The sequence below is a fragment of the Girardinichthys multiradiatus genome, chromosome X (assembly GCF_021462225.1).
Source record: "Girardinichthys multiradiatus isolate DD_20200921_A chromosome X, DD_fGirMul_XY1, whole genome shotgun sequence".
In the NCBI taxonomy this organism is placed as follows: domain Eukaryota; kingdom Metazoa; phylum Chordata; class Actinopteri; order Cyprinodontiformes; family Goodeidae; genus Girardinichthys; species Girardinichthys multiradiatus.
The window spans coordinates 14,264,616-14,289,207 of record NC_061817.1 but is presented as its reverse complement, the minus strand read 5'-3'; the positions used below and the strand labels follow the sequence as shown (position 1 = coordinate 14,289,207).

General features: G+C 38.8%; 1 protein-coding gene and 1 long non-coding RNA gene across 2 annotated transcripts; one reads left to right on the top strand and one right to left on the bottom strand.

The window, feature by feature from the left end:
• Positions 1–914: 914 nt before the first annotated feature.
• LOC124862230 lies at positions 915–21,310 on the top strand. The gene is made up of 4 exons (XR_007036893.1): positions 915–1,403; positions 1,757–1,790; positions 19,802–19,994; positions 20,250–21,310. It is a non-coding gene; the product is annotated as an uncharacterized LOC124862230 (long non-coding RNA).
• LOC124862229 (ATP-sensitive inward rectifier potassium channel 12-like) lies at positions 7,711–23,226 on the bottom strand. Its single transcript, XM_047356043.1, has 3 exons — positions 21,980–23,226; positions 17,096–17,236; positions 7,711–13,055 (listed from the first exon to the last, which is right to left on the bottom strand). The coding sequence occupies exons 2-3, from the start codon at positions 17,128–17,130 to the stop codon at positions 11,444–11,446; spliced, it is 1,647 nt and encodes a 548-aa protein (XP_047211999.1). The 5' UTR covers positions 17,131–17,236; positions 21,980–23,226; the 3' UTR covers positions 7,711–11,443.
• Positions 23,227–24,592: the final 1,366 nt, after the last annotated feature.

The window sequence follows — 24,592 nt, the reverse complement described above, 5'->3', positions numbered from 1 at the left end:
GTCAGCCAGTAACAGAGAAAGCAGTGGGGCTGCTGTGCCTTGGGGAAAGATGGAAATGAGAAAGGTGAATTGGAGGAGTGTAAATCCCAGGAGAGGGATGGAAAATACAAGGACTTGATGGATTCTCACTGGCACAGACAGAAACACACACATCCCATAATTAGCATGCTAGTAGGCAGTTAAATGTCCAACACAAAGGCTTATTGTCGGACTCCAGTTGCTCACTTTGTAGACAATGCACAATAGGAGTCAGCAGGAGCCCCCAAATCATGCTAATAGCTGACGTGGCCCAGTATGACCTCTCGTATTTTACCATTCCACTGATCACACTCCTTTACTCACTCACTGACTCCCTAATGAAAAGCTGATAGCCTCAAGGCCTGGGGTTGCTGAGCTGCTTGCCCCTTTATCCTTATTCCCCTCTTTTCATCTGTTCGTCCACCAACAGAAAATCCCTCTCCAGTTGTTTGGAAGTTTGGATTTCAGCAAATAAGATGGTATAGAAATAAAGGTTCTAAAGGGAACACCATTAGACTGACTGACATTGATAAGTAATGCTTAATTAAAAAAGGATTAGGACAGGACCTTCATGAGGGCTCAGAGCAAGAGTTATTAATCATAAGGAGATCCCTAAACTTGTTGTACTTATGGGACTGGCAACATTTGCTGTGGTAAAGATGTGGAAAAAGCCTGAAAATAATCTTTTATTGCAGGAACATAATCTCACGCTAATTTTTTTAAGGGGAAAAAAATTCTTGCCAATAGAGCAGCACTTAGTATTCTGAATATATACTAATATAGTATTCTAATATAAAAGTTTTCACAGTGTTGGAGCATACAGAAAGAGGAATCTTTTTAAAATATCTCTTCAATTCAAAGACCCAGTGATGATTGATTTTCAGTTTTCTGGCAGAGTAAACCAGGTTTTTATGTAACAAATATTTTGAAAAGTTCATGTTTCCATGCAGCCAAACAAGATCCCTGCACTTTTGGAAAAGAAACAAGGCCACAGCATCACAGATCCTTCGCAGTGCTTAACAGTGGCTGAGGGATGTTTTCTCACATAGTGTTCCTTTGTTTTGTGCCCATCCCACTTGGAGTTTCTGTTCCTAAAAATCTCAATCTTAGCTTAATTTGACCAAAGCACACAATTACAGTTAAAGTACTTGCAGAGTTTACAAACCCAGTGTGTTCCTGTTCAAGATCATAAAAAAGGGCATGTAAATAGCATCTAATGGTTGCAATGGAGACTCTGTGAACCTAAGATGCTACTCTTAGCTGCAGTACTCTAACGGGGAGCTCTAAAGATTTCATTTACCTGACGTCCTGCTCACTGTGCCGGGAAAAAGAATGGCAAGGATTACTTATTAGAAGTTACTAGAAACTCTCATGAACTTAAAAAAGTAAGTATATCTTAAAATAAAATGCTTCAGATACATTTATCCTTAATGGATTGTTAGGAATACCAATACTTTTACTAGTTATAACATCATACTACCCAAATCAAGGATTAATTTATTCTAAGACTTTATATACAATACAATATAGAGCAGTATACAATACATATACTGCTCTATATTTACTCTCACTCACTTAAAACTGTGCACATATATTTATATTATATTGTAGATATGTTTATACTGTTTAATTTGTACTGTATTGCACCGACTACGCCAAAACAAATTCCTTGTATGTCCAAAAACGTACTTGGCAATAAAGCTTTTCTGATTCTGATTCTGATTCTGATCTTGACCAGGTTTGCCGATGAGGGTGGCTGGCACTGCTGAGAAGTGAGTATATCTAAATGTTTGTTTTCTGTCAAAACCCTACATGCATGTTTCCCACACAATGTCAGACATGGAGCTGTGTAATAAGGTGCTTGAGATTTTGTAATTTTCTAAAGGGTATTATGGCACTAGTGGCCTTTATTGACAGCAATCAGACTGGAAACAGGCAAAGAGAGAGGGCGGACATGCAATAAAGGGTTCAAGGTTGGGAACCCATCCCCAGACGGCTGCATTGAGAACTAATAGCTTCAGTATATGGAGCGCCCACTATACTGCTACACCATGCACTGCCCCCCTTTTGGAAGTTGCATGTGCTTTCTTTTTTTAGATAACTTCAAGACACAGATCACATGTCCAGGAAGTGTTGCAAGTGCATTAATAAGATGATTATAAATGCATTAAAAAACTGAAAGGAGCTCCTTTATACAAAAAGAAAAAACTGTTCTAGATTTGTGTCCTTGAAAAAAAGAGGCATTTGCTAATATCTAGTCTCATCAGTTCATCAAAGGTATCTCGCTCACCAGTCACCTTCTGGATGCTGTCATATCAATTTTTCCCAACAGAGAAAGATATTTTGTTCCAACAGGAGTTTTTGCATGAAAGCCTAATGTTTCTAAAATATAGGGTTAGAGACTAATAAGTTAAGGTTTCTGTCCCAGCACATATCATCATAAGAAATTGATTAAGTATTATATCTTCAGTACAGGAGCCATAACAGGGGCCAGGACCAGTTCTGTGGGGGCACTGGCCCCTGTTGGCCCCTGTCTACAATCACCTATGGTCTGTTTCACTGCCAGTGGTACAGGTGCATCGACAAATGAGGGTGAAATAATAAATAAGAAGGATTGTCTCTCAATTCCGCAACATCACCTCAAATATACTGAACAAAAATATAAACACAACATTTTTGTTTTTGCTCCCAGTTTTCATGAGCTGAACTCACAGATCTAAAACATTGTCTAAATAAACAAAATAACCATTTCTCTCAAATATTGTTCACAAATCTATCTAAATCTGTGATAGTGAGCACTTCTCCTTTGCATAGATGATCCATCCCACCTCGCAGGTGTGGCATATCAACATGCTGATAAGACAGCATGATTACTGCACATGTGTGCCTTAGGCTGGCCACTCTGAAATGTGCTGTTTTGCTTCATTTGGGAGGGTCTGAAAACCAGTCAGTATCTGGTGTGACCACCATTTGTCTCACGCAGTGCAACACATCTCCATCGCATAGAGTTGATCAGGTTGTTGATTGTGGCCTGTGGAATGTTGGTCCACTCCTCTTCAATGGCTGTGCGAAGTTAATGGATATTGGCAGGAACTGGAACACGCTGTCATATACGCCGATCCAGAGCATCCCAAACATGCTCTATGGGTGACATGTCCGGTGAGTATGCTGGCCATGCAAGAACTGGGATGTTTTCAGCTTCCAGGAATTGTGTACAGATCCTTGCACATGGGGCTGTGCATTATCATGCTGCAACAAGAGGTGATGGTCATGGATGAATGGCACAACAATGGGCCTCAGGATCTCGCCCGCCACTGTGGGCCACTCAATCCACAATGTTGACTGAACAGTGAAAACCGGGATTCATCTGTGAAGAGCACACCTCTCCACTGTGCCAGACGCCATTGAATGTGAGCATTTGCCCTCTCAAGTAGGTTACGACGACAAACTGCAGTCAGGTCGAGACCCCGATGAGGACTACGAGCATGAGCTTCCCTGAGACGGTTTCTGACAGTTTGTGCAGAAATTCTTGGGTTGCGCAAACCGATTGTTTCAGCACCTTTCTAGGTGGCTGATCTCAAACGATCTTGGAGGTGAACGTATGGGATGTGGAGGTCCTGGGCTGGTGTGGTTACACGCGGTCAGCGATTGTGAGGCCGGTTGGATGGTGCCAAAATCTCTGAAACGCCTTTGGAGACGGCTCATGGTAGAGGGATGAACATTCAATTCACGGGCAACAGCTCTGGTCGACATCCCTGCAGTCAGCATGCCAATTTCATGCTCCCTCAAAACTGGCGACATCTGTGGCATTGTGCTGTGTGATAAAACAGCACATTTCAGAGTGGTATTTTATTATGGCCAGCCTAAGGCACAGCTGTACAAAAATCATGCTGTATAATCAGCATCTTGATATGCCACACCTGCAAGGTGGGATGGATTATCTATGCAAAGCAGAAGTGCTCAATATAACAGATTTAGACAGATTTGTGAACAATATTTGAGAGAAATGGTTATTTTGTGTATATAGACAATGCTTTAGATCTTTGAGTTCAGCTCATGAAAACTGGGAGCAAAAACAACAGTGTTGTGTTTATATTTTTGTTCAGTGTATATTGCTATATAGTTGAAATTTTGACACAAATGGGACATGTAGTATCTCGAATTAACAAAGTCATTTATAATATATGTAAATGAGCTATGCTAAATATCTGAAATGATGAAAAGTGTACTATTTGCCGACAATACAAAGATTTTCTGTGCCACTATCCTGCAAGAAGAATGGCTTAAAATCCCTCTGACCACTGTGCAGGACTTGTATATGTCATTCCCAAGATGAATTGATGCTGTATTGGCCACAAAAGGAGGCCCTACACCATACTAATAAATTATTGTGGTCTAAAACCAGGTGTTTCAGTTACATTGTCCAACCCCTATATATAAAACACTTCCACCCACTCCCTTGAATTTGTAAATTATAAACTGTTATATGCTGTGAATATTCTTGTACATATTCAAAAAAATTAATAAATGCTAAAATGCTGAATGAAATTAACGAATGGTAACCTGCATTTCCTTAATAATTCTTAGAGAAAGTTCAAATAAAGTCTTCACTGTAATTTTACCTGTTTTCAACAGAAAGCAGTGTCTGAACATGGACAAAAATATGAATAACACTTCGTTTGTTTGCAAGGTTAGAAAGGTCAGTGGTTCGGCTGGCTGGAACAGACTAAAGATAAATGAGGGGAAAACAAACACAAAAGTGGAAAAATGCATGAAATTTGGAATTTTTAACCAAGAGCTGAAACCAAACCTAAACAGTTTGTTATAAATGTCAGCCATATCTACTATGTTTTAACCCCAAGAGAAAATCTCAGTTTTAACCAAACGTGTGTACAATACCACAAACATAACCTAATTAAAAAAAGAGAAAAGTGCTGTGAAAATGTTCTATACAAATGACAAAGCCACAACAAAGCAGAACAAAGATCTTCATCTGACACACCACTTTTAGAAGGCAAGATGATATAGACAGACATAGGAGGTGTGCTGTGCACATTTAGATTTAATGTGTTAACCTTTGATTCCTTTAATCAAGTGAAAATGGCCCACTAGGAAGAAAATGTTGCCCACAGTGGTTTAAAGAGTTCTGGTCTCATGTGGCATTTAAAGTTTGTATTAAAGCTTTCCCAATATTAGTTGTTGATGTTTAGTTCTTCATGTAACCAGGTAACCCCCTGTTATACCTGGGTCTTTATCCTCCACAGATTACCTTTTAAATTTAAACAGCATTTAGTATGGATGGATCGCCATCATTTTGAGAAAGCAAGCTTTAGGCATTAAGGTATTTTTACACCTTCAACTTTACAACCATAAATTTGCTGTATTTCATCCAGATTTCATGTCATTTACCATCAAAAAGCACATAAACTATTACAAAATTATATTTTATTAAATAAAAATCTGAAAAATACAGTATGCATCTTTATTCAGCCCCCTTTCTGGTTTCTCTGAATAAAATCCAGCACATTCAGTTGCCTTCTGAAGTCATGTACAGTACTTTCTAGCAGCTCAGTATGAATCAGGCTGCTCTATCAAGGTCTCAGACGTTTTTAGAGCAAATTTGTGACCAAACAACATCATGAAGACCAAGAAACACAGCAGAAAGGTCAGAGAGGAAGTTATGCTGTAGTTTAAGGCAGGGTAACGGTATAAAACATTAATAAAAGCCTTCAACATCCCACAGAGCATTTTTACAGTAATCAAATGATTATGGCACAGCTGCAAAGATGCAAAGACATGACAAGAAGAGCATTAACCAAGAAGCAGCCAGTAGGTTTCTAGTAATTCTGCAGGAGCTGCAGAGAATCTGTTGACTAATGCAGTATAAGTATTAGTCATGGACTCTACAAAGCTGGTCTTTATGGAGCAGTAGCAAGAAGAAAACCATTGTTGAGAGGAGAAAATGTCATACTTTTAATTTGCCCTAAACAATTTAGTGAACATAGAAAATATGTAGAAGAAGGTGCTCTGGTGAAATGAGTCAAAAACATTTTGTAAAACTCTTTGTGTGGCAGAAAACTAACACTCCACACCACCTTGAGGACACTGTCCCCAAGGTGAAACATGGTAGTGGCAGCATCATTTTGTAAAGATACTTTTCCTCTGCAGGGACAGTGAAGCTGGTCAGACTTAAAGGGAAGCTACATATAGGGCAAAAGGTTGCTAAGGACAGTGGTGGAGGTTGACCTTCCAGCAGGAGATTGACCCTAAAGATGCAGCTAGAGCTGCAATGCAATAGTTTGTATGAAAACATATTCGTTTGACAGAATGCTCCAGTGAAAGTCCAGGCCTAAATCAAATTAAAAATATGTGGCAAAACTTGATGTTCACGGCTTGTCTCCATCCAGTCAGCTGGAACTATTTAGGAAAAACAGGCAAAAGATTCAGTCTTCACATGTGCAAACTGGTAGAGACATAACCCAAAAAAAGACTTGCAGCTATCACTGAAGCAAACGGTGATTTTTCAAATTAGTAATTTGAAAAGGTACACTAAGGCTTCCCATCAAGATGTCTCATGTAAGATTCCCTCTAACAATAAGATCCAAGCCATATTTAAAAGGTAACTGATGTTCCCAAAGGAAAGTAGGTTTAACTTTACTTGTATTTTTGAAAGGGTTCTTTCCCTCTATTCCTTTGTCCTTCTTCTCTCCTTTAATTTATCCTTCCTTATCTACTTCCTTCTTCTTTATTCGATCCTTTTGTCCTACCCTCCCCCTTCTGTCCATCCTGACTTATGTCCTCATGGCTTTCTTCCTTGCATCCTTCTATCTTTATGCCCTACCTCCCTTCCTTCTTTGTTTCTAACCTCCTTTCCTTAATTCCTCTTTTTCTTGGGTTTCCTATGACCTCTTCCTGTTGCATTCCTTATTACCTTGCTTTGCTCATCTTTATTCCCTGTGTACTTCCTACTTTCCTTCTGAACTTCCTTCCTTTTTCATGTTATCCTTTCTTCACTCCCTTGTGTGCTTCCTTCATAATTTCTTTATGTCATTCTTTTCTCCTTTGTGTCCGCCTTCCTTATTTTTGTCTTTTTATCTTTCCTCTCTTGTATGTTGTGTCTGTCTTCCGTCCTTTGTTGTATCCTTCCTTCCTTGTGTCCTCCCCACTCATTCTGTCCGCCCTTCCTTGCGTCCTTTTATCCTTGTGTCCTACCTCCCTTTTTGCATTTCCTACTTTGTGTCCTTGGTTCGTTTCTTCCTTCCAGTTTGTTGTTTTTTTAGATTACATGTTTAAAGCCCAGCCACTCTGTAAACTGTTGACATAAATGTATGAACTTTAATGTTTTATATTTTAAGGTAAATGCAAAGGAATGGGAGCTCTGGAAGATTCAACCTGGAGAAGTCTGGAATTTTTACCTAAAAATTTGTAGGAAGTCTGTTTTCAATGCTTTATAGTATTTTTCTTAAACCAACATTTTATTTCTATTCAGCTTTTTCATTCTGCATTGAACCTATTACAAAGGAAAACGTTGAGTGAATTTTGTACTGAAGCGCTTCAGCTTCAGTACCACAGAGACATCTAGTGGCTTTAGACAAATGCAGCAAACAGTTGGGATGAGCTTCACTAAGATCTCAGCAGAAATCATCTTTGAAAACTTTTCCTTTAACAAGTTATGGAAACAACAAAGGGATATAATTACATAAACATTTATTTACATCATCAAATTGAACAAGGAAAAATAAAGTGCTCTGTACTTCAGGTTTTTCTAAAATAAATGTACAATTTCTTTCACTTTGGACAATAGTTTGCTTGGTGTTTTCCTCTGCAAGAAGAGACTGGAAATAAAGTAACAATAATAATAAAGAAACACAATCTTAGTTTTACAGCTCAGGAAGACTTAGTTGCAAAAGTAGATGAAAAGTTATATTTTTATGCATTTAGCATTTCCATTGTGCATATGTCAATTATTACACAGCTTAAAACAGTCTGTTGGAATTATAAAATCAAACAAAAATTCAAGTTATGATCATCATCAGTAGTGGTTCTTATATGGGTGCTATGGCTCACCACCAAGGATGCTACTCAACAGAGGGCAACACAAGCACTTGAAATAAAGAAAGGTCTTTTTCTTTCTTTTGCTAATTTGCTTGTCAAGTCAATGAAGAACAGACATCTCCTGGGATTTGCAAAGTGTACGCACTGCAAGAAAATATGTTTGATAAGGTATTAAATAGAATGTATACAGAATAGTACACTTACTCCTTCCAGATGTTTAATGAAATTACGTCTCAGTTACAATATATTGCAGTATGCCTATATCTTTGTCGTTTTTAAAAAACAAACCATTTTAGTTTGACTAGCAGTGTACTTGTTTCAGTTTAAAGATAAAGGTTTCTGCTACTGCTTACTTTTTCCTGGATTTGTACCATTGAGCTTTATAAATTTTTAATAGGATACTATCAAGAGCCTTTGCTCAGATTTGGGTAATGATGCAACTACTTTCCTCCAAATCACCACATTAACAAAAAAAAACAACATAATTGCTTAAAAGATCTTCTTGAAACGATTCAAATCTGTATTTTGAGATTACATTTTACAGTATTTCTTTTGTAAAGCAGAAATGCTATATTTGATAGCTACATGTGTAAACAAAAACTGGATAATATAAATCCCCATACTGCATTTAAAACTTTTATGAAAATAACAAATAATTTAAACCGGAGAATTACCACAAAGACTGATGATGTAAATGCATATTTTGAGTTTTGGTGTGAGGTTCTTTTTTTCCTGTGATGGTGTCGAACTGATTCAGTTTACTCTCATCTGTTCCAAGAGAATTTTTCCAAAAGTTCCAGTTTTCCATAGGGTGTCCTAGGTTTTTTCACATAACCTTTACTAGCTTCTGCACAAATGTACAAATTCAATCCAAAGTATTGTTGTAGTTTATTGTGGTGTTTCTGATGATTACTTGAAATAATTCAAATCTGAAACATAACTTTTTTTGTCTTTTGTTTTTCTTTTCCAACTTTCATTTAATAATTCAATCCTTTTAAAATCAGACTGCCATTTCCCAGTTTGATCCTATATTTACATTTAAAAAACAAATTTTTCTAATTCTGTTATTGTTTACATTTTAAGGAGCAAACCAGCTTTCTTGTGTTGGGGTTGCACCACATCAACGAATTTCTGATGCTCAACAAGCAATCTGTAAACAGCAGTTTTTTTACAGATTTCCTAACATCAGATTAAGATCAGATTCTAGAATCCAGACCTCTCAATATGCAGTCCTGTAATTTCACTTATTATAAAATCATAATCTCATTCAGTTACTCTTGAAATAATCCTGTCTGTCCAAATCCAGCGACATGTTGAACATGTCTATTGACTGTACCAGCAACCTTCATCCGTGTTGTTTCCTGTTGTGCCTCATGGCATCCTTTCACCTTCCTGCCATCACATTATCCACATATGGAATCAGAGACGCTCTGCCTTTTACTCCCAAACTACAGACCTTTGGCAAACAGCATCAGCATTCATACAAGTAAAAGCCACTTCTCAGTGTTGTTTCTGTTATCACAGGACAAACCTTCACTAGGAACAAAGCAGCAAAAACATAATTATTAGCAATCAAGCAAGTAATCAAGTAAAGAACCCACTACTTTGATTATTTCCAATTATAACAAAATCAATTGTATAGAATCTGAAATGTAATTTACATTTTTTATTTACCTAAAAGTCAATTTAAGCATTAAATATTTCAAATGCAGAGTTTCTATTTTGAAAAAAACTCAAAACAGGCAATAGAAAATGTTATCTTAGATGTGAAGTTTTCTAGTAGAGGTCAGTTTTCTTGTTTTTGTGTGGGGCAATGTGGAGTAGTTATTAGTAGTCTGTAGCTTCCCTGCACTGGACAGCAGTCAGAGTAATCTCATTTTATAGAACCTGGTATAAATACTGAGCTATAGTTTTCATATAGTGGCTCAGTACTACTGGTGGTACTTTGGCTGCCTTCAGTGGTACTCAGAAACACATTTGAAATAATCATTTCAAGCTGAAGCTAACTATTAGGAATGCAAGGCAAAAACGTAAGGTATTTCAAACACAGCAACAAAGTGTTCAGTAACAGAAGTTGCACAGTGCTGAGAATGGCAGATGACAACAAATAGACTGTTTACTACTTCAGCAATCACTTGGGTGTTCCCTGATTAAAAAAACAGGAAGATCCCCTACAATCAGAAATCAAAAATGACAAAGTTTGTCATTTTTCACTAACACAGACATCATAATTTAATACGGCTGCCATATTTTTAAAAAGTGATTGCTGCAGTAATAACTGGTTAATTTTTCCTTTAAACAGTTTGTACCAGTCCGACTTCTTTTCCATTTCTGTTAGTCGATGGCCTGCTACAGTGTTTGAGATACAATGTTATTGCCATGCTTTGCCACTAGTACTTAGCTTAGTCACTATGCTATTCCCAGATCTAAGTTCTGACATATACAGATACACATACAGAGATGCTAATATATTTAACCTTACTTTTTGTAAAAAAAAAAAAAAAACTAAAAAACTTAATTTATCAACAGGGGGGCAATTAAAATAAAGTATGTAATTTTAACTTTGTGTTGTTTGAGTTGGTTCATTTTTCAGTGGCTGTTAGCTTGGCTCTCAGATGAGAACATCTGTGAGTTTCTCAAACTGAGATCACTCTGACTGCTGTTAACTCCAGGACAGATAGTGACTGCTCATAATTACTCCGCAGAACCCCACTGAAGAAAAACTGTTGCTTTAAGAAATGTAAATAAACCCACCTGCTACACTTAGAGAATGCCCTCAGTATGGTCAAGTTACCAATTTTATATTAAATAATCATAGACAATGGATTTTGAGCAGTTTCCAGCAAAGGTGAGCAAATATATTTACTGCAAACTATTGACAATATCAAACACAACTTTCCCAACCTCTGATGAAAGAGTATTTCTTCAAAACTACCCCTTGAAGCTGTAAGCCCTGCATTTTCTATACAAAAATAGTAATTTTACCCAAATCACTATTGCTTTCTTCATTATTGTTCAAATAAATAAAATATTTTATACAAAGGTAATTGTGAACTATGCAAGATATACACACATTCTAAAATATACTTCAGATTCTTAACTTTAACTTGCTTGTGCTTTCATTTGGTTATTAACTCACAATTAAAAAAAGCCAAGAGTCTGTCAGAGATATTTTGTCCACATGCTTTTTCAATGTTGCAGTCTTGGGAAAACTTTACTGCCAATAATTTAACACGAGTGGAATTATAATAACATTAATAAAAAAAAAGACAGCACTGGAAAGGCAATGTGAGTTTCAGTTTACTTTCATGCAAATGTAAGCTGAATACGTGTGTCCAACGTTCTGGACAAGCAACCTATGCTTCACTTTTTAGGCCTCTTGCTCACTCTTATATGTGACTGGATCAAGAGGAATCGTGGTCTGTAGGATGTCAAACTCCATCTGGTTATTGTCCATGTCTAGAACACACATGACATTGTGACTACCTGGGGTTATGGTTGCTGTGTCATGAAACATACTTTGAAAGTCAACAGAAGTCCTCCTCTCCTCTGCCCAGTCCTTCCCTACCATCTCTGTAGAGTCAAATATGTCTTCCTCTTCTCCCTCTGCACAGCTCAGTACTACCTCATTCTCATAGCAAAAGGCGGTCAGAGACCGTGGGATCAAGTCTTGTGTAGATCTATAGGCTGATGCAGGAGATGCAGCAGAAGATGCACTGCTCGCAGCTTCATCAAGCTCTTTTGCACTGAGATAGGGTGTTGATGGGACTTCATAGGTATTGTGGAAGCGTGCATAATCTATCTTGTAGCGGTCACGATCCTCGTAGATCACTGGCTCAAACCTGTGACCCCAAAAGATTTCTCTCGCAAGATAAGAACTACGGAACTGTGTGGTCATGGCTGTGGCCTCCACCATCCCCTCCAGGATCACGACAATCTCAAAGTCATCTGCATCCAGATCTGCTCGACTTAAGGTGTACAAAGGGCTATCTTTGTCTATCTCATGGACTATAACCAGTGGAGATACTAAAAACAGCCTGTCTGTACCTTCATCATAGCCCACATTGAGGTCCATTTGCTCCAAAGGGATGAACTCGCCCTCAGCTGTGACATATGATCGTATGAGCTGTGCTCGGACATGAGCTTCCACAATGTGGCTCTTCCGCAGATTGCCCACCCTCCACATGAGGCACAGTTTGCCATCACGCAGAGCAATGACAGCGTTTTTGGAGAAGATCAGGGTCTGGTTCCTCTTCTTTGGCCGAGCCATCTTAACCATGATGGTGCCAATCATAAAGGAGTCAATGATGCAACCAACAATGGACTGTATAACAACTGTTAAAACAGCCAGAGGACACTCCTCTGTAACACAGCGCCATCCATAGCCAATAGTAGTCTGGGTCTCCATTGAAAAGAGGAGCGCCCCAACAAAACCCTGAACATGCAATATGCAGGGCATCCTTTGTGTCTGCCCCCCAACTGAGTGACCAGAGGAGGGTCCATACATTCCTGGCACCAGCCCATTTGCTTTCTGGTTAGGCTCTTCAAAGTCCCCATGTGCAAGGGCGACAATGTAAAAGATTAAGCCAAATATCAGCCAAGAGACGAGGAAGCTGGTGCAGAATATAAGTAGTAGATATCTCCACCGGGTGTCCACACAGGTGGTGAAGATATCTGCGAGGTAGCGCTGACTCCTGTCTTCCATGTTAGTGAATACTACATTGCATTGTCCATTCTTCTTCACAAAGCGACTCCGGACTTGGTTAGAGCTCCGTGTCAGGGCCTTCCCGTTGTAGTTGTTCATACTGCTTTGTCCGCTAGTGCCAGGCACAACAGTGGAGGTTGCAGGCTTGCTTCCAACGCCCTCTCTGTCTACGTCTCTTTGCTCCTTCACTTTGGCAGAACTGCGACCATTGTAGAGTGCTAAACTAGAAATCTTCTCCAGCTCCTCCTCTGGTATGATGTCTGACACAATGCTATACCTGTCAAAGGGCAGAATTAAGGTTAAACGTTTTATATATAAACGTTGGCTTTCAAATAATAGAGGTTGTAAAAAGTTGAAATACACTCAGCATCCGGATGAATGACACTAGTTTGGGGCCTTTGAGGATGCATTGGAGACGTTCTTTAATCAGGGTCAAACTGCCATAAAAGAAACCATTTGAAAGAATTAACAAATAAAATTGTGGGTCTTCTCTAACCAAAAATGTATTAAAAATTATATACATTTACTGTCCACTTTATTAGACATAATCACTTGCTAACACAAAAGACAAATCTCAATCTCACACTAGTAAACTTGCAGTTCGAACTGAACATCAGATTTAGGAAGAAAGGGTGTTTAAATGACTTTAAACATGGTATTGCTGGTGGTGCCAGACAAATATTTCAGATTGCTGATGTACTGGGATTTTCATACAAAACCCTCTACTTACAAAAGAATGGTCCACAGAAAAGGTCAAAAGGAGAACATATCCAGGATACCCCCACTGACAACCCAAAAGCCTTCTGGTGAAAGTTTTTAGGGTCAAAAGAGACAATGATTAAGTGGTTTGGTCAAAATCAATGACAAGTTTGAGGTGGCTCTTCGCCCAGGGTTACATGATGCTCCTGACGTCACTCGTACCCCAAACAGGTGTTTTTTTTAGTTTAATTTCACTTCCAGTCATTGGTATGCAACACCCCCTGGTGTTTAGCATTTTCAAAGCACTGTTAGAAAATGTGGTTAAAGATGACTAATCTCCTTAACTTTCAAGTCAGTATTAAATTAACGATTAACTTTTGTTTTTGAAAGAATCTGGGCCAAAATGCAAAATCTGGGTTAAAAATGATAAATAATTTCAGGCAAAGCTGGCTCATCTGCATAATGATATTTGCAAAGCACAAGACTAGTATTGAACAGATCATTTTTTTCAGTTTGTTATATTTCTATTAGGTTACATAAGAAAAATGAGTTGGTGCTTTTTGTCAGGACTGGGGGCAGAAGGAGGGGCTCGCCCAGGTGTCAGTCTTACTAGATCCACCACTGGTCACAAAGATATGAAGTATGTATGGAGGAGTAGTCAATGTGAGCCTTTAAAAACTAAAAACACTGTAACAACAGTCACACATGGTGGTGGCAGCATGTTGCAGCAGGGGCAGTCAGGCTATCAGAGGCACTAATGCTGTCTGCAAGGTGAATGAAATAATGAAAAAGGACCAGTAACACTCAACTGCTAGATGGTTGAAACTTGGGCATAGCTCAGTGTTCCAGTTGGACAGTGTTGTGCATGAACACATTCAAATGAATGCTGTTCATGCGTGGAGCTCCCATTTTTTAGAGCTTTGAACTAAAGTATAATATATTGAAGTAAGCGCAGCTCATCCTGATGTAATTGTACGCCATTCTATTTAGGGGTGAATGAAAGATTTACACTGTGTTTTTTAGGGGCAATGGATCATTCATGGAGAAAGAGCTGCAGCTCTAACTGGCCAGCGCTAACTGGTTGCTGAGTGTTTGTGTCTCCACATGTTAGCAGCAGAGATATGGTTCAGCTGTTGCTCACATGTGACCAGTTTATGCCATCTTCAAAACTTACATTAGTAATGTAGCCTATATTTCTCCCCTCGCTTTTAACGTAACTATGCCATCTTCCACTTTGGTTTATGAGTAGGGATATAAACTGTAGGGTAAAACCCTAACCAAATAAAACTTACAGGTTAAACCAATGGGGTTTTTGCACCCATGTTTTATTGTTTATAGCCAGGAGTTATAGCAAAGAAAAGCAGCATCTATCTCCCAAATTTAAGTGATTGAAAATTTTGTCAGCAAATGTGCTTAAACAGAATCAGGATTTTATTAAAGAGAAACATCATAGTATTTTAATTCCCTTATGACCAAAATTATATATAGGCCATGCACATTTATTTATATTTTATGGCTGCCAGTTTGACTAAAATGACTAACGTTTTGTATCTTGTAGCTATTTGGTATCACATAGTGTTTGTGACAACACAATACTACTTTAAGGAGCAAAACTAAAAACTTCTGACAAATTTTTCTGCACTGACTTGATGGAAGTAAGGGGGTTAAACCAACCACAGTTACAGACATAGTGTAAATAGATAATTGTTCAGTTAAAATTTGTTTTCTGTTGACAAAAGCATTGAAATGTGTGATTCAAGCTGATTTAGGATTCAGCCATTATAAAATACAGTTTACATAAGAATAGGCACAAGGAGAGAACAAAACAGATGCCCTGCAATTGGATAATTCATATGAAATTTTTATGAATGATGTCATAACCTATATACTGTATGTGATTTTTAACAACACTTCAGACAAAATTAGATAAATGAATGAGAACTAGTTCAAGTTGGAGCTGTGAATTTAGGTTAGAACATTCAGGTAGTGAACATGAATCATCTAATTTTAATTTGCCTGATGTGAATTTAGAACTGGTTCTTGTTAAGGGAGAACCGGCATATAACTTCAAATGGACAACAATCTCAAAACACACATTAAAACTGGTTTTGGAAAGGAGAAAGTTAACCAGCATTAGGCTTTTCGAATTTCCCTGACCTCAGGTGAAAATGCATGAACTATATGTTTAACAGCCAGGCCTGAGTCTGGAAACCGAACTCTCTCAGTTCAGATAAGAAGAGTCATCAAGAATTCAGACAAAATTATGCCAGAAGCTTGTTGAAGATGACAGTGTTTGGTTTAGGTGTAGCTTGCTGCAAAACATTTATTCTATCTTTACATTTGAGTCTGTAAGTATAGTTGCACCCTGGATGGGATTAAAGAAAATCCACTATAACTCTTAAACTTTGCCATCAATTCTTGTGTATAAACTGTATAAACTTTCACTTGAAAAAGAATGGTTGAAATGGATCATTAAAAGCCCAAAATTAACATGTCATCCATTCCCATAATGAGTGTATGTAAATATGTCACCAATATTGTAAATCCTTCAGATTGTGACAGAAATACATGTATGTAAATTTCCATCACTTGACAACTTATCTTGACATTACTTGGAAATAAAATCATATCAAGAAGGAGCTGAAATAACAATATATTGGTGTTTTTGCCTGCTGGAAACGATTCAAATGATCTTTCTACAGGATGCAAAAGAGAACTAAAGATCAATACAACCACTTATCTTTGGGATTCCTGTGTAATTTTTTGGCACACAGAGAATATTTGCCCTCTCATAGCAGCATATATGGGAACATACTGCATGTCACACAATTAAATGGAGACATAAAGCACTTTCTCATCTCTCCATCAGAAATAATCAAATGAAATTGGCCAAATTACTATTCAACTCAGTGGCTCATCCAAAGTAACCTGTCTCTCCTGGAGGATTACCTGCTGGGAAGGTTAGTTCAGTTTAGCAATCTGAGAAGGATTGTTGTCATCAGATTACAGGATTAGATTTGAATCAACCTGACAACCTGTTTTAAATGGTGACGCATGTTTATGTCATTTCTGTATGTAGGTGGATGGTACACTCACCCACTGATACATTCTCAATGCGGTTGGAGATGCTCCTTTTTTTGCACGACTAATAAAGATGTATAAACACCACACTAGCAATGTCAGTGGTCAACAGATTGGCTCCCTCACACAAACCCTGAGACAGAAACCCTTACTTAGAACCAAAACAGAGATAAACAATCAGAACCAAATGTGCACAGAACATTTTAGACTCAGTTATGCTAAACCATGTACTGAACCTTCTGCGTTAACAATGTTAATCTGTTTCAGCTGACTTATTGCTGTAGATATCTGTCTGCCCACATGCAGGACAGTGTAGGGTGGCCTTGGCCTTTCTGAAGATCTACTTGTGTAAATACCCCTGAGCTGGGACTGACTCACCCTGGCCAAGCCATATTAACAAGCACTGTATATTCTCACAGTCCAATGTGAGACAGTCATAGGATCAGTAGAAGGGTTTATAAAACTAATAACAGCATGTAGTCAGTCAAACAAAGCTTTAAGGTGGAGGCTGTTTCTACCCTGATGGAAATCACCCACCTGTTGGATCTACTTGTTCCCATGGCACCTGTCATTGCTGGTAATGGACCCTGGTGGGACGACAGACCGTGCTGTATTCCCTGACATTAGGTCTCCAGGAGGAGGAGTTGGATCTGAAGAGCCACCAAAGACCTTAGGAACCTAAGCAAAAGGAATCTATTAGAATCATAAGAACATCATCAAAATTGCCAGGTGGGAATTTTCTGAATAAAGGTTGTAAATAGGAGTCAGAAAAACAATCAAATTATTTGCAGTCATGGGCAGTTCTGCTCAGATATGGAAGTAAATGTCCTCAATCACTATTTTAAAGTGTAAAACTCTAAGCCTAAAAACTCTAATTTATATTTCACTATATTTTAATGTTTCAAAAATAAAAATAACACAAGAAAAAATTAAACAATACAAACAGAAATGTTCTGTTGTCTTATGGCGATGTCCTCACTCTGGTGAATCCTTTGGGTTTATATCTGGCTGCTGTATTTCAATCAGTGAACTAAATATCGAGATTTAGATTTCATTTTGATCCAATCACGTAAAATATTTCAAGACTGTGGATTTGTTTGACCTTCTCTTCAGCATAAATACAGCAAAGACAGGATTATCCCCTCACATAGCGAACATTGCTCTAGGGGACGTCACTATGTGACCTGCTAAATTTAGATCATTATAGCTGGACACGTGCACTATTTAACATTTCTCCATCGAATTCAAAGCAGTTTTGGACTTAGATGTAAAGGGAGCTCAAAATACAACCCACAATGCCTTGCAAAAGTTTTCATACCCCTTAAACACCTCCACTTTTACATGTTTTTATAGTAAGTGGACAGCACTTGTATAGCGCTTTATATACTCTGAGGACTACAAAGCACTTTACACTTCATCACATTTACACACTGACAGTTGTAAGCTATTGTAGCCACAGACTGACAGAAGTAGGGCTGTCATACACTCGGCACCACCGGGCCCTCTGACCACCATCAGCAGGCAAGGCGAGTGAAGTGTCTCACCCAAGGACACGACTGAGACAGGTGAAGCGGAGGTTCGAACCGGCAACCCGCCAGTTACAGGACGAACTCCTACCACCATAGTCACTGTCGCCTCACTGTGGTTGTCTTACAACCACACATTTCAATGTATGGTTGAAAGGGGCGACGGTGGCGACAGTGGTAGGGGTTCGTCCTGTGACCGGTGGGTGGGAATGTGTGTATGAATGGGTTGATGACTGATTGTAGTGTAAATCACTTTGGAGTCTCTGGGGACTTGATAAAGCACTATACAAGTGCAGGCCATTTACCATCTACCATGTTTTTAGTGGGATTTGATGTGACAGACCAACACAAAACGGCTCATGATGTTGTGGCGAAAAGAAAAGGACTGACTGTTTTCATTTGTTTAATAAATAAAAATCTGAAAAGTCTGGTAAGCATTTACATTCAGGCCCCTAAACAAACACTTTCTAGAACCACCTTTTGCTGTGGTTACAGGTGCAATTCTTTGAGGAATTTCTCTACCAGCTTCTGAAGGCTGTAAGTGAATGGATGGAGAGTGTTTGATAATATAAAATTTCAAGTTTTGCCCAGATTGTTGATTGGATTTTGGCATAGACTTTGACTGAGCCATTTAAACTTGAAGCTTTTTCAGCTCTTGCCCTATATGTTCTTCATCCATATTCCAACACACTCTGACCAACTTCACTGTCCCTGCTGAAGTAAAGTGTCTCGTAGCATCATGATACCACTTCTGTGTTTCACTTTAAGGACACAAAGATTTTTCATGTAGACTGAAAAGTTTAATTCAGGTCTTACTTGACGAGAGCAACATGTTTGCTGTGTCAAGCACTTCTTGCCACTCTTCCATTAAGGATGGATTTGGAGTGCAGTTGTCCTGTCAGCAGGCTCTTCTATCAGACATATGGATCTCTGCAGTTCCTCCAGAGCTACATTTGCTGCTTCTATGATTAATGCTTAGGTGATGTATAGTTTAGATCAGGTGAACTTGTGTGGACTTACTTACTAATCAGGAGACCTCTGAGGTCAGTGGGATGCACCAGATTTTTCTTTAGGGGCATCGGTATTGGGCGAGTTGAGTACAAATGCATGTTTAACCTTTCAGACATTTTTCTGTTAAAACTTTTGAAATTTGAACGTTCTACCCCAGTCATAATTAGGAACTTTTCTGTGTTGGTAATTCCCATAAAATCCCAATAAAACACATGGAGGTTTGTGGTTTTAATGTGACAAAATGTGAAAATACTCAAAGGCCATGAGCCCTCCTGCATGGCATTGTACTGCTTTACCAGCGGAGATCCACTGACACCTGTGCACTGTTTCGCCTAGAAAGTCACTGGTTCAAATGCGCCTTTCGTGCAGAAGAACAATTATGATGGGATGGGTGTTGGGAAGATCTTTTCTAGCCAGGACCAGAATGGCAGTAATGGAACTGGCCTTGCCCTCTTAGACTGTCAAAACCAGTCTGTCCCACACACTAGGTAAACTGGTGACTCTAAATTTGCATTGGATGACTTAATTACAGAAAGTAATATTGTTAAGTGTATTTGTTTAGGTAGTCATTCAGCTGGAAAACATCAGGACAGACAGTCATATGTGTTTTGACTGAGCAATTTGAACACATTTGTAAACATGTTTCTGGAAGTCAAAGGTCATCGAATTCTGAACTACAACCAATCATATGTCTGTTTTCTCACAGGTAGATCTGGCTTGAACACCAACACCACCTCCAAACTACATCTGTTAAAGGAAGTGGAGACCAGCCAGCAGTCCATCATCTATTAAGCTTTATAAAAGCTCCATTTTACAGGCTCTGTGTCGTAACCAAAGTAGTGGCAAATTAATGGTCATCAGGTGAATCTGGCTTCTTTCTCTGAAGCTGGTTCCCACAGGTGAGGCAACAAAGAGAAGAGGGTGTTTAGTTAGAGGGTTTGGAGTGGTGGTGGGGTGGATGGGGGGGTCTCTTAGTAGGAAGTAGAGATGGGATGGAGAGAGAGTGCGGCAGGGCCTACATCTCATTTTAGAAATATTGAAAAGGGTTATGCTGTTACAGAGTGAAAAGCAAGGGGAGAACATCTAGTCTAAGTTACAAAACTCAACTCAAAAAGCATCTTTCTAATGCTTTTGTTTTTTACTTCGTCCCCCAGGTTTGCTGTGGGAATACCCAAAGCTCTGATTGTATCTTAAAAATTAAAGATGCATATGCATTGAGGTGGTTATTGTAGCCTGCACTGATAACCAGGAAGAAGGGAAAGGAGGAAGCAGCAACTTTGAACAGCAGAACATCCATGCACCCCTGGTCTTTCTGTTACCTTTCACAGAAACCTAAGACACTTTAAAAGATTTGTTGCAAAATCATCTTCTAGAGTGTATTAGATATAAAGGGTTACTTTTAGTATTACATTGACTATTTCCCTTATATCAAAGTCCTTTAAGTAGCAAATCCATTCTTTAATTGTGAACATGTTGAGTTTGCTACATATGGACGTTAATTATAGACATGTTTTAATGTAATCCTGCATCCCTAATAGTCTAATTAATTGTATTGCCCACTGAAGGATTGGTGACAGGAGTGAATATTTTCTATCAACAAAAAAACAGGCCTCGTACTTTGTGGATAGTTTTATGCCCAGGTAGGGCATTGCCAGATGGCATTTAGACATGCGGTTTTCTTTAGGCAGGTTATTAAACGGAGGAAATGAAATTACTGTCTTGGGAAAGGTTTGCATAATTACCTTACACATGCCGTGACAAGTTATAGAGCAAGGTTTTCTGGGAAATTATCTTTACATTTGTGTTGAACAATCACAATTTTTTATTAATATTAGTCAAAGATTAGAAAATAAATTATTTATATTAATTCATAGACAACCCACACTTTTATTACGAAAAACAATCATCAATAATGTTTTTTTGTCCCGATCCAACCCACAGGGAAGAGCTCAGCCAAGTGGAGACCCTTTCCCACTCTTTTCTGATCCTAGACCACCTTCATTCTGGCTTCATTTCTGTCGGCATTTGAAATATGTTCTATTTCCTACTTTACTTGACAGAGTGGCCAGCTGTAGGCCAAACACATTAATACATAATCATGATTATTCAAATATATCTTGAAAATTATCAAAAACGCATTGATATTTTTCCAGTACTGAAAGTTCTGTTGGGAAACATCAAAACATATTTACTTTTCTTTTCAGGATGGCCAACTTTCCTCCTCTTGTGCTTTGTATTTTTATTTCATCACTTTTATGACATAATGAATCTATATAGTGTTTTACAAACCTTTTAGGAACATTGGGGGGTGGGGGTGGGGGGTGGGGTGGGGGGGGAGCCTTTTTAGAATAGAAGTAAAGTAAAAAAGATGTAGATTAAATAATTTTATAACTTACAAAGAGGAGTGCATTAAAATCCTTTTTGTTTGACTGATTTTAAACAAGTCTGCTTTTAAACATTTCTAAATTCTAGCACATTAAATCTCATACTTAATAATGTGTTTTAATTTCTTTTTTGTTTTGTTCTAATTATAAGACTTTAATTTCTTTATTTTTCTTTTCTGAAGTTGGCATAGGAAGCAGTTTCTCTCTGATTTAATCAAGGATGAGCAAAAACCTGGCACACCAATACTGTCACCTTAAACTCCTTTAAACATACTGTAGGCAGAGCATAGCTCCTATAAACTGTTACTGGATCTGGATACACTTGATTGCGCAGATCACAGAAGTTTCAATGATAGCTGAACTGCCAGTGTGCATTCTGAAAATGAAATAGCTCTTTGCTGAAAAGCAAAAATCTCAAATAAATGTTCCCAACACTCTTCTGTCAAGCTAATATGGATACATGGTTGTTAAATAAAAGCTGTGAACCCATCAATACTCACCCTGCAGTTTGGTGGTTGTCGTGGAAATTATGTATATTCCTCACTTTTTTAATCTAGCTTTTACTTTTCAATGCGACGCTCCCATATTCTTTGTTTTTAGGGATTTTACATCCTTTTTTTTATTCCTCCAGTCTTTTTTGTTTCTTCTTTTAGTTTCACTTTTGTTGCCTATTCCCTTTTTTATCCTAGGTTGTTTCTCTTTTAATCCTTTACAGTCCTCCTCTGCTTCCTTCTCTGATTATAATCCTGTCTACTATACTGTGCGTACTCACAGAGCAGACTGTAAGTGCTGTGTCAGTCTTTCCTCTGCAGAGCTTGTTGGGAGGGGGAGATCGAGAGGAAAAAAGACTATTAGGAGCTGCTTCCCTGTCTAAGTCTCCATATTTACCAGGGGTGCCACACTTATTGGCTTTTTTATAATTAGTGCATGATTGTCATGTTGACAAACTTATTTAGTAATCCATGACTTCGTACTTTTACATGAGACATAGGTCTTTCAGCCACTCTTCAAAATGAGAAAGACTATGAAACATTTCACTTAAACTAGATGTGTGTTGATCTTCATAAATCAGGAAACGACTGCAAGAAAATATTACCGCTCCAAATCTTGACCACACCCACATTTAGAGCAAGAATTAAACAGCTTGAAATTTCTTGGACTGATAATGAACAAGGCTAGACAAGGACCAAAGTTTGTCTTCCAACCACAGACAGTGAAGCAGAATGGTAACGGATGCTAAAGAAATCTTCAAAGCTTGCTGTTAGAGATTTTCAGCAGAGCTGCATGGTGTCACCACGTCTCCATGACAACTGTTTAAGGTTTTTGTGCGCATCTTTACCAAATGTCCCAATTATTGTAGAGGGTGTCTTATGTGGGAGTAAAATGATGCTTAACTTGCCTGTTTAAGCAAGCATGACTTACTTGAGGAAACATTTTGGGGTGTATGACTTTAAGAGACAAAAGAAATGGCATCAGACAGGAGGGTTGGTCCTGAACTGCACTTAACTGCAGATTGATTTGAAGCGCTGTACCCCTGCAACAGGCTGTCCCTCAAATAGCATGTTTTTTTTATTGGGGGTGTTTATAGAGGGTTGTTTGTTTTCCTTGAACTGCATGGTGTGTCAATAAATTTGGCATTGATTGGTGAATGTGCCCCCTTGACTGAGTGCTTTGCTGCATATTCTTTTTCTCCAATAAAAGCTACATTCTTTCTCATGGTAAGTTTCTATGAGCTTTCGACATTTAGAGGCTGAACATCTGTGCATACCAATTTTCAAGTCGAAATTCTTAATTTCAGATTACTGAGAGAACTGTTCAAGCCATCATCTAAAAATGGAAAGAGTATGGCACAACAAGCAAGACATGGCTGTCCACCTAAGCTGACAAGACTAGACAAGGAGAGCACTGATTGAAAAACCAGCCACAAGGCTCAATGTAACTGGAGGAGCTGCAGAGATCCCCACCTCAGGTGGAACAATCTGTTGAGACAGCCAAAAAAAGAAGAAGAAAAGGACTACATGCAAAACGCTACATGTGGCAGGAAACTAACACTGCACATCACACACCATCCTCATGGTAAAAGATAGTGTGGGTATGCATTTTATTAGCAGGGATAGGGAAGCTGGTCAGAGCTGATGGTAAGATGGATGGAGCTAAACACCAGAAAGAAAACCTGTTAGAAGCTGCAAAAGACATGTTTCCTGTTGTTTCCTGCCGAAACAACAGGAAACATGCAGCCAGAGCTCCAGCGAAATGGTGTAGATCAAAGCATGTGAATGTGTTAGAACTACAGGGGTTGGACAATGAAACTGAAACACCTGTCATTTTAGTGTGGGAGGTTTCATGGCTAAATTGGACCAGCCTGGTAGCCAGTCTTCATTGATTGCACATTGCACCAGTAAGAGCAGAGTGTGAAGGTTCAATTAGCAGGGTAAGAGCACAGTTTTGCTCAAAATATTGAAATGCACACAACATTATGGGTGACATACCAGAGTTCAAAAGAGGACAAATTGTTGGTGCACGTCTAGCTGGCGCATCTGTGACCAAGACAGCAAGTCTTTGTGATGTATCAAGAGCCACGGTATCCAGGGTAATGTCAGCATACCACCAAGAAGGATGAACCACATCCAACAGGATTAACTGTGGACGCAAGAGGAAGCTGTCTGAAAGGGATGTTCGGGTGCTAACCCGGATTGTATCCAAAAAACATAAAACCATGGCTGCCCAAATCACGGCAGAATTAAATGTGCACCTCAACTCTCCTGTTTCCACCAGAACTGTCCGTCGGGAGATCCACAGGGTCAATATACACGGCCGGGCTGCTATAGCCAAACCTTTGGTCACTCATGCCATTGCCAAACGTTGGTTTCAATGGTGCAAGGAGCGCAAATCTTGGGCTGTGGATAATGTGAAACATGTATTGTTCTCTGATGAGTCCACCTTTACTGTTTTCCCCACATCCGGGAGAGTTACGGTGTGGAGAAGCCCCAAAGAAGAGTACCCAGACTGTTGCATGCCCAGAGTGAAGCATGGGGGTGGATCAGTGATGGTTTGGGCTGCCATATCATGGCATTCCCTTGGCCCAATACTTGTGCAAGACATGCAGTTGTAAT